This window comes from Ahaetulla prasina, chromosome 1 (genome assembly GCF_028640845.1).
Source record: "Ahaetulla prasina isolate Xishuangbanna chromosome 1, ASM2864084v1, whole genome shotgun sequence".
Lineage (NCBI taxonomy): Eukaryota > Metazoa > Chordata > Lepidosauria > Squamata > Colubridae > Ahaetulla > Ahaetulla prasina.
Genome location: NC_080539.1, coordinates 362,602,516 through 362,621,099, shown reverse-complemented (window position 1 = coordinate 362,621,099; position 18,584 = coordinate 362,602,516). Strand labels below are relative to the sequence as shown.

The following is an 18,584-nucleotide window of genomic DNA, read 5'->3' as shown; positions in this document are numbered from 1 at the left end:
CGAAGAGCCAGCGCTGTCCGAAGACGTCTCCATGGTCATGTGGCCGGCATGACTCAATGCCAAAGGCGCATGGAACACTGTTACCTTCCCACCAAAGGTGGTCCCTATTTTTTCTACTTGCATTTTTGTGTGCTTTCGAAACTGCTAGGTTGGCAGAAGCTGGGACAAGTAACGGGAGCTCACCCCGTTACACGGCAGCCCTAGGGATTTAAACCGCCGAGCTGCCGACCTTTCGATCGACAAGTTCAACATCCTAGTCCCTGAGCCACCGCGTCCCCTTATTTTCTGATAGCTGGTTCCAATTTTAAAAGACAGAAGCTATCCAACAGTTTAATGTGGTATAGCTGTTGACATTAGCTTGGTCTTCCTAAATCTGACTGTAGTCCCATTTTTTCACCAGGCTGCTTAACTTTCATTAGTAGAGTTTCCACATTAATTACATTTTTCAGTTATCATAGTGTCAGTAGCATAGCACGAGTTATTGATGTTTCTGTTGTGGTCCACCAGTGGCCAGTGGAGGTGGCAGCAGACTCGGACAGTGAGGAGGTTGGGGAGGAACATGGGCCAGTCCTGGAGTCTGGGGAAGGCTCTGATGAGTGCTCTGCATCTGAGGCAGAGATGGGGCCAGAGCCGTCTGACAGTTATCAGCTACCTTCGGAGTCGGAGATAAATGGGGCAGAAGAACAGCTGGAGCCTGTTCCTGGTGTGTGCATGCGCAGAGCTGTCAGGAGAAGGGAACAATTAAGCAACAGGGATCGACTCAGGAGTAAAGGCACAAGGGGAAGCTGAATGGCCCCTCCCATAGGGAATAAATAGGAGCAAAAGGGGAGTGGTGTTCTCAGGAGACAATTAGTTCATTTATTAGTGTGAAGATTTGCTTATCTGAATTTGTACCTCACAGAGACGCCTTGCCAAGTATTTCATTGTACAGGGTGGAAGCTATTGGCCTGTCAACTACCCAAGGACTGATAAGGTCTGTGGTTGCAATTCACCCTTGAAAGAATTTTTGCCAGGACTTTTCTAGATGTGGATGCTAGGAATTCACATTAGCCAAATAAAAAGGGTTTTTTTTTCCCGGGACAAGGAGTCTGTTTTGTGATTTTGTGAAGCTTAGGTCAGAACAGTTTCTTCTTCTATTTTTAAAGTCAGGTTCATCTTTTTCTAGTCAAGTATCCCCCTATGTTTATATTTTGCATTTGGGCTGAATGAATATGGAAAGAGCATGCAGCCTTATTGCACACCGTTTTTTTACATGGAGCCAATTAGTTTCACCCTGTTTCATCTGGACCAGTGGTCACCAACCTTTTGGACCTCAGGGACCACAAAATTCGTAATTTTAAATTCCGCAGACCATTAATATGCTCTGCCTAATGACCCGGCTAGGTGGGTATGGCTAGCTGGTCATGTGACTGGGTGAGTGTGATCAATTCACTGTCACTCACGTCAAGGGGTATCTCGCCAGCCTCTACCCGCCCTTCCTCTCCCAGCCACTCCTTGCCTTCCCACCAGGCTCCTTAGGGCCCCAACAGGAAGCAGTTGTTGGAAGCAGTGACCTAAGCAGTCACCACAAGAAAGAGTTGGCAAAACAGCTGGCTCAGTTCAAATTGGATCTGACCGAGAAGGAGGCTCAGCAGAAGCACTTCACTGAGGACTAGGTGCATAGGCTTTCCAAGCAGAGGGAAGACCTGCACGAGTGCAAGGCCACATACCGGCACCTGGAGGCTCAGGGTGCTGAGTTGGTCAGACAGTTCCAGGCCATGATGCAGTCCCACTGGAACAAGGCCCTCCGGCTCTTTACCACCAGCGGCGCTTCCCTCCAGCCTTTGCCCAAAGCCCCACACCAGGAGGTGAAGCAGACCCCAAGTCGGAATTTCTGCTCCGCTCTGTCCTGCACAAAAAGACCCCAAAGGGGGAGACTCTCTGCAGCAACACAAACATTCATTGCACGTGTCTGTGCCAGGGGCCGTGGACCACCAGTTGGTGACTACTGATCTGGACCATGGCTTTCTGATCAGTATGTAAGTTTTGAATAACAACAATGAGCTATTTGGAACTTCACATTTTCCTAAGGATATTTCACAACTAAACCTGTTTGACAGAACTGAGACATTTTTATCTTCAGTTACAGCCTTGGCTTCTTTTTAGTATTATTTAGTTCTTTCAATTAGCCATCACGCCTCAGCAGTAACGTCTCTTGTTTCTCAGCTTTTTCTAAAAGCATCTTGAAAATTTCCATTTCCATGTAGAGATCTAATGTACACTGGACAATTCTATATATTGCTTTGGCATAGCTTGGGTGGAAATTTTTATTGATCATTTGCCATATTTCTCTAAATATTCTGTCAGTTCTTATAGCTTTCCAACTTGGTAATGGCTGAGGGTTGATCTAATTTCTTCTTCTAGTACCAGGTGATTTTGTAAATAGGGACAATCTTCCAAAATATCTTGGATCTTGCGACATCTCCATGGTACAGGTAGTCCTCAACTTACAAATATTCGTTTAGTGACTGAGGTTACCATGGCACTGAAAAAAGTGATTCATGATCATGTCTCACATTTATGATCATTGCAGCATCCCTATGATCAAGGGATCAATATTTGGATAACAGGTAACAGGTTAACAGAGTTGGAAGGGACCTTGTAGGCCATCTAGTCCAAACCCCACTCAAGCAGGAGACTCTACACCATTTCTGACAAATGGCACTCCAATCTTTTCTTGAAGGTCTCAAGTGATGAAGCTCCCACAACTTCCGAAGGCAACTTCTGTTCCACTGATTGATTGTTCTCACTGTCAGAAAGTTCCTCCTCATTTCTTGGTTGAATCTCTCCTTGGTCAGTTTCCATCCATTATTCTGTGTCTGATCTTCGGGTGCTTTGGAAAATAGCTTGACCTGTTCCCTTCTCTCTGTGGTAGCCCCTCAAATATTGGAACACTGCTATCATGTCTCCCCTGGTCCTTCCCTTCACTAGACTAGCCATGCCCAGTTGCTGTAACCGTTCTTCATATGTTTTAGTCTCCAGTCCCCTAAATCCAGCAGGTTCTAACAGGTTCTGGAGAACCAGTAACAGAAATTTTGAGTAGTTCGGCGAACCGGTAGCAGAAATTTTGACTAGTTCAGAGAACCAGCAAATACCACCTCTGGCTGGCCCCAGAGTGGGATGGGAATGGAAATTTTGTAATATCTTTTCCCTGCCATGTCCACCAAGCCAGGCCCACAGAACTGGTAGGGAAAAAATTTGAATTTCACCCCTGCCCTAATCATCCTGGTTGCTGTCCTCTGCGCTTTTTCTAAAGTCTCAACATCTTTTTTATAGTGTGGTGACCAAAACTGGATGCAGTACTCTAGGTATGGTCTTACTAGAGCTTTATAGAGTGGGATGCTTGGCAACTGGTATGCATTTAGGATGGCTGCAGTGTCCCGGCATCATGAATGAGGTGATATTCAGATCACCTTTTGTGACCCTCTGACAAGTAAAATCAATGAGGAAGCCAGATTCACTTAACGGTGTTACTAACTTAATAACTGCAGTGATTCACTTAATAACTGTGGCAAGAAAGGTCATAAATTGGGGCAAAACTCACTTAACAACTGTCGTAGTTAGCAAATGGAAATTTTGGGCTCAATTGTGGTTGTAAGTCAAAGACTATCTGTACAGAATTTCAGTATCTGCTTTCCATCTTTTATCTTCTTTGAATCAATTATTATCTGTTCATTGACATCTTTAGCATGCTACTTCGAGTTTGGTATTTTCTTCCAGGTTTAGAGAACTTTTAGAAGAGTTTCTTTTTCTGTGTCTGTTTCTATCCTTGATGTTTTTACAGATATCGTTGTACTACTGGTGCTTCTTGTTTTTTCTAATGGCTGTCAGAAACTCTATGTTAAATTCCTTCCTTAAATAAACAGAGATGTTAAGAAGTATCTTGACCAATCTTGTTCTTGATGGAGGATTTGCCAGTTAAAGCCTTTAAAGTTATTAACTATATTAATGTTAATTTGTTAAGTTTTATTTATTAAATATGTTAAATTTGGTCATCTAGCTTCTATTTATGGAGCTTAATTATACTTTCTTTGAGATCATTGGTCATTCTCGTGAACTGCAAGATTTTTTGACGAGGTGGCATCTTCAGTGATAGAGCACATATTATTTATGTAGAAAGTCCCGATGAGGTTACAATACAATACAACTGTTGTATTGTTCTGTCCCTGAACCAGGAAAGGCAAGGAATTGCTTAGGGAAATATGCCCGACCTGAAACAAAGGGCTTTCTTGACTCACAGAAAACATTTGAGGAATTTAATTAAAAACAGAGATGTGGTATGATCAATGAAATTCCTTCAAGGTTGTGAATACCTTATCTGTTTGGGTAACCCGTTCATCAGCAAAGTCAAGGTTCCAAGTAACAGACCCAACCCAATCAAACCTCTACACAGTTTGTATGGCCACCATATCCTTCTACAGCAGAGTGTCTCAATCTTGGCAACTTTTAAAATGTATGGACTTCAACTCTCCAGTCAGCACAATGACTGATGAATTCTGAGAGTTGAAGACCAAACCTCTTAAAATTGGCAAGTTTGAGAAATACTGGCAGAACCACTCAATGTGACACCCAATATAAATTAAACAATACATTACAAGGTATGTAACCAATAACCTTTCAGAAATTATTGAATTACAATTCCCAACAACCTTAACCACAAACTATGACAGCTGAGGGTGTTTGAAGTGGTTATTCAGCAACTTCTGAAAGGATGCTGGTTCTTTATCTATTATGCAACAAGGGAAGGAAGGAAGGAAGGAGAGGGAGGGAGGGAGGGAGGCAAAGAAGGAAGGATTTTATAAACAAATTCAATGTAAAAAGGGGGTTGTTTTTTTAAAAAATATGTTTATTATATTTTTAAAAGAAATATGTAAACACATCTTTTTCACCTTTCTCACAGCCAGCAAAGATAGATAAAGCCCTACTTTTTAAAATAAATCTTAAAAAATAGATTGAAAATTATGCCATCGTATTTCTTTGATTGTCTGCCCCCTGCCTGTAAAGCTATGATAGCTGAGTAGGAACTACCTATAAACAGGAGCAGTCTATCTTTAGATACTGAATGCTGGTAATAGGCAGTTGGCATGAGGACTGATTGTGGGGGACTTCCACAGATCTCCCAACTAGCTCTTTGCTTGTTTGTTCTAAATTAGGTAGTAATTCTGTCGGATCCGGTTGCCCTTCTCTTACTTTCTCAAATTATATTAATTGGCATTTCACAAGTTAAGGAAATGAAACTTAAATACCAGACAGCGGGGTCAACAAATAGGAGAAGGCTATTGGCAATGGTGACCTATTTATGGACTTTCCAGAGACCTTTAATTGGTAACCATTATGACGAGTGTGCTGGATGGCATAGCCTTTTCTCTGATTTGGGAGAGAAAACTTCCTTTTTGGCACACTGGTGTTTGGGCTTAGCTTTGCAAACCAGCTTAATCACTTAGGCTCACACATCTGAAACACCATGAAAGACATGAAAGTCATGGTGACCATGAAAGACAGGGTGACCAAGGAATTCTGGGAGTTGAAGTCCAAACCTCTTAAAGTTATGGTAAGTCTTTCTTCTGGCATTCACTATCTGCCCTTTCCATAACTGGAAGTTGGAGGCCCTCCTGCCTGAGATGGTGACTTTCTGCAAGCAAGGATTTTCTCCTTTACCAGGAAGTACCCTGCATAGTTCAGAGGCTTTTAACTTGCCTAGAGACAAAGGGATGCGGTGGCTCAATGGCCAAGATGCTGAGCTTGTAGATCGAACGTTCGGCAGTTCAACGATTAAAATCCCTAGTGCCACGTAACAGGGTGAGCTCCCATTACTTGTCCCAGCTTCTGCCAGCCTAGCAGTTCAAAAGCACGTAAAAAATGCAAGTAGAAAAATAGGGACCACCTTTGGTGGGAAGGTAACAGCGTTCCATGCGCCTTTGGCATTTAGTCATGCCAGCCACATGACCACGGAGACGTCTTTGGACAGCGCTGGCTCTTCGGGTTTGAAACGGACATGAATACCACCCCCTAGAGTTGGGAACGACTAGCACATATGTGCAAGGGGAACCTTTACCTTTTACCTTTAGAGATGAGAACTTTGGGCTGAGATCTGCAAAGCCTTCCAGATTTGAAACCAAAGCAAACACCGTTTCGTTAGGATGGCATGGACCAGTACCCGGTATCCACTGACTACCCACCATCTCTATATAACCTAGCCAAGGTGGGTTATTATCATTCACAAGAATATTGCACAGAATAGAATATGGCAGGGGAAAAAAAGAATGAGACGATCTGATCAATGAAATCTGAGTCCAATATCTCTAAGGTTCAAACTCGGAGCTTCCTGAATGACAAACAGACACTGTCCATGGAAAGCTTCTGCCCAGTGCAACCCCCGGTTTCAGGAAGAAACAGGGAATACAGGCCCAGCGATGGCCCTTCCTGTTATCTGTAATAGGCTTTGTCTCCTTCAACCGAGTTGGACCTTCTGCTCTGAAGAAGCTTCTTTAGGGGCAGCATTGATCTCAGTTGGCAGTGAGTTGTATTTTCCAGGGGTGTACAAGCTGTTCAATTTTCTGCGGACAGGGATACTCTTGCTCCGCAGACTGGCTCCCTTGGCAATGAGATGGGCGAATCCTTCCTTGTGGGAAAAGGCGTAGCCGGAACGCCTCAGAAGTGAATTCCTACTGTTGTGAGATGTCAGCTCCACCGTCAATTGCTTCTTCTGGATCTCCCGGACTTGAAACATCTGAAAGGAAAGGAAGATGGATCGGCATATGATATAACTTATAACATAACATATTCATTTGTCAATCATATATAAGATAACAGGTAAAAGTATAAACATAATTTGGATACATGAAAAGAGTAAGTAAAAAAGGAATATTAGGACAGGGACGGCAGGGACACGGGTGCGCTTATATCCGCCGCTTACAGACCCCTTAGGAACGGGGTGAGGTCAACAGTAGACAGCTTAAGCTTAAAGTTTGGGGAGTTTGGGAAAGAAACCACAGAGTCGGGTAGTGCATTCCAGGCATTGACCACTCCGTTGCTGAAATTGTATTTTCTGCAATCGAGTTTGGAGCGGTTTACCTTGAGTTTGTATCTATTGTGTGCTGGTGTATTGTTGTGGTTGAAGCTGAAGTAGTCATTGGCAGGTAGGACATTGTGGTAGATAATTTTATGTACTATGCTCAGGTCAGACTGCGATCCTCCCTCTGGGATGAACTGCAGCTCCCATATGCCCTCAAATCTGAGCATCAAGGAAGTTTCTCACTCCATCTGGACATTTCCAAGTTGGAAAGGATCTACTTACTAAATGTTAATACCTCCTGGGAATGCCGTGGCTAAAATAGCACATTCTCTCTACAACAAGGTTATGAGCAGGTTTTAGGGGGATCCCAAAGATTTATCCTAGCAAGTAAATTTTCCTTACTATGTGGGCAAAGCTCTAACCTTTTGTATATGTGTCACATGCAGAGGTGAAATCCAGCAGGTTCTGACAGGTTCTGAAGAACTGGTAGCGGAAATTTTGAGCAGTTCGGAGAACCAGCAAATATCACCTCTGGCTGGCCCCAGAGTGGGGTCGGAATGGAGATTTTATAGTATTCTTCCCCTGCCATGCCTACCAAGCCACCCACAGAACCGGTAGTAAAAAAAATTGGATTTCACCACTGGTCACATGGTGTCAGGTGCAAACAACAGGTAGTCCCTGACTTGCAACTATTTAGTTAGTGACTGTTCAAAGTTACAAGGAAAAAAGTGACTTATGACCATTTTTCATACTTATGATCGTTGAAGCATCCACATGGTCATCTGATCAAAATTCAGACACTTAGCAATTTTGCCATGTATTCAGGATAGTTGCAGAGCCCTGGGGTGAAGGGAATCCCCTTTTGCAACCTTCTGACAAGCAAAGTCAATGTGGAAGCCAGATACATTTAACAAATGTAACTTTTACAACTGCAGCAATTCAGTTAACAACTGCCGCAAAAAAAGTTGTAAAATGAGGCAAAATTTATTTAACAACTGTCTTCCTTAGCAATGGAAATTTGGGGCTAAATTGTGGTTATTGTGGTCGAGGAATACCTGTTGTCATTAAGGGAATCTAACTTTCCCCTTTGACTTTGCTTTTTTCAGCACTGTTGAATGGTTGTTAAAGAAATGGTTGTAAAGTCAAGAACAACCCATACTTAAGTACAAAACACACAGTGGAGAAGGCTGGGGAACCACTAAAAACGGGAATACCAAAATCTGAGTGGATCGGAAAGAATCTTTGTTTTGTTCATTTGTTTCTTGTCCAATGTAGGTTGGGATGTAGGTGAATGAGAAAAAAGGAAATAGGGATGCAAAGGAATATTTACATTTTGTCTGTCTGTCTGTCTGTCTGTCTGTCTGTCTGCCTGTCTGCCTATCTATCTATCTATCTATCTATCTATCTATCTATCTATCTATCTATCTATCTATCTATCTATCATCTATCTTTATCGTCATCATTTCTATCTCTATCATCTATCATCTATCTTCATCTATATCTATGATCTATCTTCATCATCATTATCTATCTATCTATCTATCTATCTATCTATCTATCTATCTATCTATCTATCTATCTTTATCATCATCATCTCTATTTATCTCTATCATCTATCTATCTACTGTGTTTCTCCGAAAATAAGACCCTGTCTTATATTTTTTGAACCCCGAAATAAGCGCTTATTGCCATGCACTCAAAAGCCTGATTGTCTGTATCTATCTATCTTTATTGTCATCATCTCTATCTCTATCATCTATTTATCTTTATCATCATCATTATCTATCTATATCTATCTTTCTATCTTCATTATATCTACTGTATCTATCTATCTATCTATCTATCTATCTATCTATCTATCTATCTATCTATCTATCTATCTATCTATCTATCTATCTATCTATCTATCTATCTATCTATCTATCTCTATCATCTTCAATCACAATTATATGGCTGCCCATTATCCAGGAATGACACTGGGCAGTATACAACAATCAAATAAAGCAACAATACATAAAAAGTCTCATTATAAAAAATATAAAACAAGCATGATTAAAAGTGAAACATATTATTAAAAATTGAAACTTGTTCTGTCAAGACCGTGTCTGGCTGTTTACCTAAGTTGTTGCTTCCTTCTTAGCACATTATGTTGCGGTGGTCACTAGTTTTCTCTACTACTAAAACAATGTTTCTCAAGCTTGGAAGCTCTAAGATGCAGGCACTTCCACTCCCAGTATTCCCTAGCCAGCATGGCTGGCTGGTGAACTCTGGGAATTGAAATCCACCATCTTAAAGTTAATACAGTTGAGTAATGCTGCAGCAAAGTGAAAAAGTTTCCAACTTTAACCAATTAGTTAACTTTTGCCCCAAATGCAGACAAATCAAGGGTAGATTTGCACAGTGTCTCTAACCCAGGGGTGTCAAACTCAAGGCCCGTGGGCTGGATCCGGTGCTTAGAAATGACCCGTGGGGCCGCCCTGAAAAAGCAAAGGACTGGCCCATGGTGCCTCTGCCACTGAAAAGGGACCTCCTTCCTGAACTCCGTTTTCATTGGCAGAGGGTTGCAGGAGGCCATCGCAGCTGAAAATGGGGCTCGGGAGCCCATTTAGCTGGCAGAGCGCTTGGGCCACCACAGGCTCCCCCCCCACACGACATGAGTGATGCTGAACTGGCCACACCCTCCCCTGCCATGCCCCCCCCAAGGTCAAACACAACCCTGATGAAATTGAGTTTGACACCCCTGCTCTAACCGGATACTGACATTATCTAGTTTCTGAGCTCACATAATACTCCAAATCAGAATCAAACCAGAATAGCTTCATCCAAGAAACTCATTATTTAAAAGCCTGCCTTTTTAGTTAATCTGGTTCATCAAGCTAAAGTCACTCATCCGTCCCTCTCCTTCCAACGGTCCTTGCAACCCAATCAAACCCTCTTTTGACGCTTGATGCCCTGGGAAAGCTGGACTCACCTCTGACATAGTTGAAGGGCTGATGGTATTGCACACAAAACGGACGGCAAGGGAGGGGATGATGTTCACCACAACACACAGCAAGATGACAAACACAGCAGTTGGGTCAGTCAGAGCGTTCCTGGTGGCCTCTGGAAGAGAAAGGAAGATGCTTTGAGGAGGGCAATTCACACAACATGATAAACCTTACACTTGAGTTTCCATAACAGTGTGGCTGTTATTGTGCTGTGTTATTGTGTGTGCATACAAATAAACAGCTAGTCCTCAATTTATGACCATAATTGAGCCCAAAATTTCTGCTGCCAAGTAAGACAATGCTTGTTAGATTTGCCCCATTTTATGGCCTTTCTTGCTACAGTTGTAAAATGAATCACTGCAGTTGTTAAGTGAATCTGGCTTCCTCATTGATTTTGCTTGTTGGAAAGTCTCAAAAGGGGATCACGTGACCCTGGGACACTGCAACCGTCACAAATTCATGCCAGTTGTCAAGTGATCTTGTGACCATGGGGATGCTGCAACGGTCATAAGTATGAAAATCAGTCATAAGTCACTTTTTTCAATGCTATTGGGACTTCAAATGGTCACCAAATGAATGGTTGTAAGTTGAGGACTCCTGCATGCTGTTTTAAGGATCAACCTGATGACATTAAGATAGAGAATAGTTTAAACCAGGGGTCTCCAACCTTGGCAACTTTACGACTTGTGGCCTTCAACTCCCAGAATTCCTCAGCCAGCACATGGACCACAAATGGTCCATCCCTTCTTCTGTCTTCTGGGCTGGACCAACCAATCCCCTCCTTAGGCTGTTCCCACTTCTTTTTAATGTTGAATATTATGGTTTTAAGGCAGGAAAAGTTGGGAGAAAGTAAATAAGGGATCCAATTTATTTCATTCTCTTTCTTTTAACATCTTTGGCAGGGGTGGACTTCAAAAATTTTAGCAAGGGGTTCTCTGCCCAGTGGCGGGATGGGCGTGGCCATGGTGGGTGTGGCCGAGTCGGCCTCCTGCACCATGAGGTGGGGGGGGCATTTTTGTTCTCCCTGGGCTCCAGAGGCTTTTCTTGAGCCTCCAAGATGGCGAAAACGGCCTCCCCAGGTTCTGGAGTCCCCCTGCAGGCTGGAAACGGGCTTCTCAAACTTCCGATAGGCCAGTTTTTCACCCTCCCCGAGCCTGCATTCAAAACTAGGAGTGGGATTTGGGGGTTCTCTGAACTGCACAGAATCTTAGCTAGAGGTTTTCCCAAACCCCTGCAAACCCCCAGCAGCCCACCCAGGGGTGAAATGCTCCCAGTTCAGACTGGCTTGCCCGATCCAGTAGCGATGGCGGCGGGTGGTTTGGAGAACCGGTAGCAAAAATCCCTGGCCCCGCCCCCTGCCTCTGCTGAGCCGCACCTTCATCAGAGGTTTTTTTTTTTTACTTTTAAAAGCAGTTTTTCTTCAGCTGAAAACATGCCTTTAAAAGTAAAAAAAAAAGCCTTTGATGATCCCGTGGCTCAGCTGAGATCGTCAGAACCCTTTAAACTCTTTTTTTAACAACCTCTTCGGCCGAAGAGGTTGTAAAAAAAAAAGGTTTTAAAAGGCTCCTCTGGCGATCCCAGCTGAGTTCCTCATCACCAGAACCTTAAAAAACATGTTTTCAACAAGCTCTTCAGTCAAAGAGCTTGTAGAAAACCTCCTTTTAAGAGGTTCTGGGCTGCGATAAGGCGCTTACCTAATTAACTGCTCCTTTCCAGCTGGGAAAGCCATGCTTTACATCAGTTGCATCAGCTAGCGACTGATTATGCCTGCCTGAAATCCATCTCCTAGTCAGCAACTGAATCTGCCTGCTTTGCTGGCTGAGGAACTCTGGGAATTGAAGTCTACAAACCTTAAAGTTACTAAGGTTGGAGACCCTTGATCTAAAAAATATAAATAAAATAAAATAATAAAATAAAATATTTTTGCAGCTTTCTGAGATTTGGTGTGTTTCTGTAGTGTTTCACTCTAACTACACAAACACACAAAATCTCACAAAGCTGTATGTGGCATTTTGTGTGTGTGTGTGAGTCAGTTGTGTTGTGTTGTGTTGTGTTGTGTGTGTGTAAAGTGTGAAAGTTGGTTTTTGAGTGTTTTGTGGCTGTGTGAGGTTCCTGCATGTTGCAGGGGCCATTTTGGGTGAAGAGCAGCTGCTTTTACATTATGTGTGAGTCAGTTGTGTTGTGTTGTGTGTGTGTAAAGTGTGAAAGTTTTTGGTACCTCTTATTGTTTTGTATACTTTATTTTTATTATTTATTGTTATTGGCCACGCCCACCCAGTCATCCTACCACCAAGCCACGCCCACCAACTAAGCCACACCCACAGAACCGGTAGGGAAAATTTTTAGATTTTATCCCTGAGCCCACCCCTAATCTTGGGACCGGATTGTAAATAAAGTACGGCTCAAGCCCTTCCAGGAGCCAATCAAGCTTGCAGCTTAGTTTTGCACATGCAAAAGAACCCAAAGAGTTTCATCTGGAGGTAACTTACCAGGAAAGGGGAACATCTGGGGAGAGGTTCTGTAGGCTTCGAAGTTTTGAGTGATGTACGTGAAAAGGCAATAAAGAAGGAGGCTGATCAAGATGGCCAGGGAAGAGAAGACGTTCCAGAATTTCATCTCCAGCATAATCTATGCAAGGAGGGAAGGCGGGGTGTGGGGGGGGAGGAAAGACACTGTCAGAATTGCCATGGAAAAAAATGGTTGACTTGGAGGAGAAGAAGGGCAAAACTTGGGCCAATCACCCTCTCTCACCCCAACCCACCTCACAGGGTTGTTGTCGTGGAAAAACTAGGAAGAGGAAGGTGTGTTGGATATGTTCACCGCCTTGAGTTATTTGTAAAATAAGAAAGGCAGGAAAGAAAGAAAGAAAGAAAGAAAGAAAGAGAGAGAGAGAGAGAGAGAGAGAGAGAGATCAAGAACATGATTAAGAAAATATTAGAATGTGCAGAAATGAATAGATTAACACTTGTAATTAAAGGAAAGGAAGAATCTGACTATTACAATATTTGGGAGTTATTCTATCAATGCTTAGAGAATAAATATGAAAGTAATATATTATAAAGGGAAATAAGTTAAGAGAAATGTTGTAATAGTAGGTATGTTAAGTATTAGTAGTAATACAAGAATAGATATAAATAATGAATATGATGGTAAATTTTAATTGTTATAACACAAAAATATGTACTCAGATGACAAACTGTTTAATGAAAGATGAAATGTTTGTATTAAAAGAAAATTTAAAAAAATTATAGAAAGAAAGAGAGAGAGAAAGAAAGAGAAAGAAAGAAAGAAAGAGAAAGAAAGAAAGAAAGAAAGAAAGAAAGAAAGAAAGAAAGAAAGAAAGAAAGAAAGAAAGAAAGAAAGAAAGAAAGAAACCAGCTAGGAGGAGAATGGAAAGAGTGGCTACAAAATTTGGGCATATATCTCTCATTTTCACTGCATTAATTTCCTATAAAAATATATATGTACTATACTTGCATTAGATTGCTTTAAATAAACTTTACTGTGTCAGACATACTGATCCTGTTCCCATAATGCATTTGACTGGGTTAAGGGAGGTTAAAATGGAGTCAATTGAGGTAGTAAACTAATCCTGAGGGGGGAATCAAATAGACCCAGTCAAGCAGAGGGTCAAACTCATTTCATTCAGGTTATGCTTTCATGAGAACTGTTTAACAGTTCTGAGATCAAGAGAAAGTTTTGGAGAGACTGTAATTTCCCCCGAAAATGAAAAGAAACAGATGGGAGATGAGTAGGATTCTGTCTCTTAGAATCTCTCCACAACAGTTGTGGCATCAAAGTGCATTTCCCCCCCCCCCGCTACAGTAATCCTCGACTTATAACCACAATTGAATCACAATTGATATTGTGGCAACCAAAACTGGATGCACAATTACTGCATCCAATTTGGGTCGCCACAATATAAAAAAGCTGTTGAGACTCTAGAAAGAGTGCAGAGAACAAAGATGATTAGGGGACTGGAATAGTGGTGGGTTTCAACATTTTTTACTACTGGTTCTGTGGGTGTGGCTTGGTGGGCATGGCATGGTGGGTGTGGCAGGGGAAGAATCAGGGGTGAAATCTAAAAATTTTCCCTACAGGTTCTGTGGGCGTGGCTTAATTGGTGGGTGTGGCTTGGTGGTCAGATGACTGGGTGGGTGTGGCCAATAACAATAAATAATAAAAATAATAAACAAAGTATAAAAAACAGTAAGAGGTATCAAAAACCAACTACAGAAACACACCAAATCTCAGAAAGCTGCACAAATATTTTATTATTTTATTTTATTTTATTTTATTTTATTTTATTGTGGACTTCAAATCCCAGAGTTCCTCAGCCAGCAAAGCAGGAAGTCAAAGCAAGCTTTTTTTCTTTTCTTTTCTTCAGTAGCTGAAGAAAGCATAGCATTGCCAGCCCGAAAGAGCAGTAATTAGAGGTAAGTGAGGAGGGGGAATTGGCTGGGCATGGGTGGGGGCTCCTGTAAGTGGGGGCTGTTAAAAAGTGAGTTTAAAAGCCTGTGAGGATCAGGAAACTTCTCTGGGATCGCCAGAGGAGGCTTTTAAAACCTGGGGTTTTTTTCTTTTTTTTTTCCCCTTCGGCTGAAGCGGGTTTTTTTAAAAAAACTTTTAAATAGTTTTGATGATCTCTGCTCAGCCCCGCGATCATCAGAGGATTTTTTTTTTTAACTTTTAAAGGCATGTTTCGGCTGAAGAAAAATTTTTAAAAGTAAAAAAAAAAACCTCTGCTGATGGTGCGGCTCAGCAGAGGCAGGGGGTGCGGGGCCAGGGATTTTTGCTACCGGTCATCCGAACCAGCAGCCGCCATCACTACCAAATTGGGGGAGCCGGTGCAAACCGGGAGCATTTCAGCCCTGGGAAAAATACTGTAAAATCTCCATTCCCACCCCACTCCTGGGCAAAATCCCCATTTCCTCCCGTTCAGCTGGGACTCGGGAGGCAGAGAATAGATGGGGGTGGGGCCTGTCAGAACTTTTACTACTTGGTTCTCCGAACTACTCAAAATTTCCGCTACTGGTTCTCCAGAACTGGTCAGAACCTGCTGAAACCCACCTCTGGACTAGAAGCTAAGACATAGGAAGAATGATTGCAGGACCTGGGTATGTCTAGTTTGATGAAAAGAAGGACTAGGGGTGACATGATAGCAGAGTTCCAATATCTCAGGGGCTGCCACAAAGAAGAGGGAGTCAAGCTATTCTCTGAAGCTTTCTTAAATTTATGTTTAAAAAGTACCCTTATGTGCTGTGCTTATAGCAGAGACAGGATCTTTCTAGAAAGGTTTCTTCCCTTTCTCAGCATTTCCTGAATGACAGTGCACAATCCTGAACCAGCTCTTTATTCATTTTATTTTGTGTCAACTCTGGACTATCTCTGGGCAGTATTTTCAGGGATGTTTTTGGAGGCATTTGCTCCTAAATCTACTCCCATGGGAATTCATAGAGAAATTCCATCACACTCAACCTCCCCAACACCACTACATGAAGTTACTCACCTCAGCTATGACTGTCAAGATGGCGGAGGTTGCAATAATCATACCATAGGACTGATAATCACCCGTGACCTGGATGCCCGATCTGTCCCCCATAGCCCACATGGTGACGTAGAAGTTGGCCAAAGAGACAAAGGATCCATGAATGAACGACACGAAGAATATCTCAAAATTGAAGAAGAGGTCTTTTTGACCTGCCTTGTACAGCTCAGGGAACTGCAGACTTTTCTTGGCATTCACATCCTAATGGGAGAAAGAGCGAAGGCAATTCAGGAACGAGGGAAAAAGGCCGCTTGGAGCAGTAATAATAATAATAATAATAATAATAATAATAATTTAATTTTTATACCGCCCTTCTCCCGAAGGACTCAGGGCGGTGAACAGGCAAATAAAATAATACAATATATTACAATAAAACACATTTTTAAAAACTTATTCAAAATAGCCTAAATTTAAAATTCATACAAAATATAAAAAATAAACCCCAATAAATCCATATTTAAAAACCCTATTTAAGCCAGTCCTGCTCGAAAGAATAGATATGTCTTCAGCTCGCGGCGAAAGGTAGAAGCAGTTGAGTTGCAGGTTAAACATATCTGGAGGGAGCCACATTGGATAAGATTATAGGTAGTCCTCGACTTACGACCACAATTGAGCCCAACATTTCTGTTGCTAAACAAGACAGTTATGAAACGAGTTTGGCCCCATTTTATAACCTTTGTTGCCACAATTGTTAAGTGAAGCATTGTAGTTGTTAAATGAATCTGGCTTTTCTTTGCTTGTTAGATGGTCACAAAAAAAGTGATCACATGACCCTGGGACACTGCAACCATTGTAAATAAGTCCATTGCCAAGCATCTGAATTTTGATCATGTGACCATAGGGGATGCTGCAATGGTCGTAAGTGTGAAAAACATAAGTCACTTATTTCAGTGCCATGTAACTTTGAACCGTCTCTAAACAAACTGTTGTAATTTAAGAACTACCTGTACTCTAAAACAGGAGTCTCCAACCTTGGTACCTTTAAGACTTGTGGACTTCAACTCCCAGCAAAGCTGGCTGAGGAACTCTGGGAGTTGAAGTCCACAAGTCTTAAAGGGACCAAGGTTGGAGACCCCTGCTCTAAAACTTTTTAATTTAATTTAATTAATTTAATGATTTTCCCCACCCTCCTCTTCCTTTTAATTGGTTCCCAAAACACTCCAGATGTGACCAGCTCAACCTGGATAGCAAACAGGTGGTTTCTAGTTTTTGCAAAATAAAAAGTAAAGCAGATGTGTAAAACCATTGATAAGCTTAACCCTTAATCGTACTTAGCCCCCAACAACAGAGGTGGGTTTCAGCAGGTTCTGACCAGTTCTGGAGAACCGGTAGCAGAAATTTTGAGTAGTTCACAGAACTGGTAAATACCACCTCTGACTGGCCCCACCCCATCTATTCTCTGCCTCCCGTGTCCCAGATGATCTGGAGGAAATTGGGATTTTGCAGTAACCTTCCCCTGGAGTGGGGTGGGAATGGAGATTTTACAGTAACCTTCCCCTGGAGTGGGGTGGGAATGGAGATTTTACAGCAACCTTCCCCTGGAGTGGGGAGGGAATGGAGATTTTACAGTATCCTTTTCCTGCCACACCCACCAAGCCATGCCCACAGAACCGGTAGTAAAATAATTTGAATCCCACCACTGCCCCACAACCTCTCCAACAGTGGCAGAAAAAAGGCAGAATTCATCACTGCTCCTCTAATGACATCATCAACAGATTGCTGCATTTTTATACTCAACCACAACAAATATTGCTCAAAAAAGGCAATTGTTGGACATAACTTAGCGCCAGTTTGATTTAGCAGTTAAGGCACCAGGCTAGAAACCAGGAGACAGTGAGTTCTAGTCCCGCCTTAGGCATGAAGGCTGATTGGATGCTTTGGCCCTGTCATTCTCTCTCACCCCAACCTACCTCACAGGGTGATTGTGATGGGGGGAAATAACAGAAGGAAGGAATATTATATATGTTTGCTGTCTTGAATTATTTATAAAAGTAATAAAGGACCGCCGGAGCCTGGACTGCCGCAGCCGTGAGGCCGTCGACTGAAAGAGGCTGGAGCCGCCCGCTACCGCCGGAGCCGCCGCCAGCCCTGAGACTGCCGCTGCCGCTTGTGCCGCCACCGGAGCTGCTGCCAGCCCCGAGACTGCTGCTGCCAGCTGCCACTGGTGCTGCCGGAGCCACCGCCGGAGCCGCCGCCAGCCCCGTGAGCGCCACCGGAGCCGCCGCCAGAGCTGCCGCCAGCCCCGGGATTGCCGCTACCGCTTGTGCCGCCAGAGCCGCCGCTAGACCCGAGACCACCGCTACCGCATTAAAGGCGGCTGGAGACACCCGAAACCACTAAAGCCACCCCACCAGACCCGGGACTGCCGCTGCCGCTGCCGATACCGTGAGTCGCACCGCTGCCATCACCGCACTCCATCATCGCCCTCCCACATTGCTACAAACTTTAAATTTCCCACCAAGGAGATAAAAGCCCAGCAACATTTACAACAACCCTAATCAACCTATCCCCCAATCGGCAGGACTGCTGCAGGACTACTAGTGAGTTCCTAGGAGACTCCAGTCTCCCGGCCTCTACTGACTTTTTGAATCTCCCGCCATTACAGCCACCTGTAAAGAAGCTTCTCCAACCACCCTATCTCACCATTTTAAATTTCCCGCCAAATCTCACTGTTACCATAGTGACTCCCTATTACCATAGCAACTGCCAAATTGACTACCATTTAAAGTTAAAGAGACAGATATAAAATCAAAGATAATTGATTAAGTGACAGACACTTAATCATTACTAAAATAAAATAAAATAAATAAATAAAATAAAATAAAATAAAAATAAAATAAAACAAAGGAATAAGAAAGATCATCATTATGCCAGCCAGAAAATCAAACGCTGATAAAATCTTAGAATCAAGATTAACAACTATTGAACAAAACATAGATAAAAGATTACAAGCTATTGAACAAAACCTAGAAAAAAGAATTCAAAATATTGAACA

General features: G+C 42.6%; 1 protein-coding gene across 2 annotated transcripts in view; it reads right to left on the bottom strand.

Annotated features, from left to right (window-relative positions):
* Nucleotides 1–4,930: 4,930 nt before the first annotated feature.
* ATP8B3 (ATPase phospholipid transporting 8B3) overlaps nucleotides 4,931–18,584 on the bottom strand; it is a 137,712-nt gene continuing 124,058 nt past the window's right edge. Inside the window, exons 25-28 of one of the 2 annotated variants that reach the window (XM_058163367.1) lie at nucleotides 15,551–15,790; nucleotides 12,531–12,669; nucleotides 10,026–10,156; nucleotides 4,931–6,769 (exon numbers count right to left, since the gene is read on the bottom strand). In XM_058163367.1, the coding sequence (XP_058019350.1) occupies nucleotides 6,491–6,769; nucleotides 10,026–10,156; nucleotides 12,531–12,669; nucleotides 15,551–15,790 (789 nt within the window). In that variant the 3' untranslated portion in view covers nucleotides 4,931–6,490. The remainder of the gene's footprint in view (nucleotides 6,770–10,025; nucleotides 10,157–12,530; nucleotides 12,670–15,550; nucleotides 15,791–18,584) is intronic. The other variant, XR_009152748.1, reaches the window with a different exon arrangement.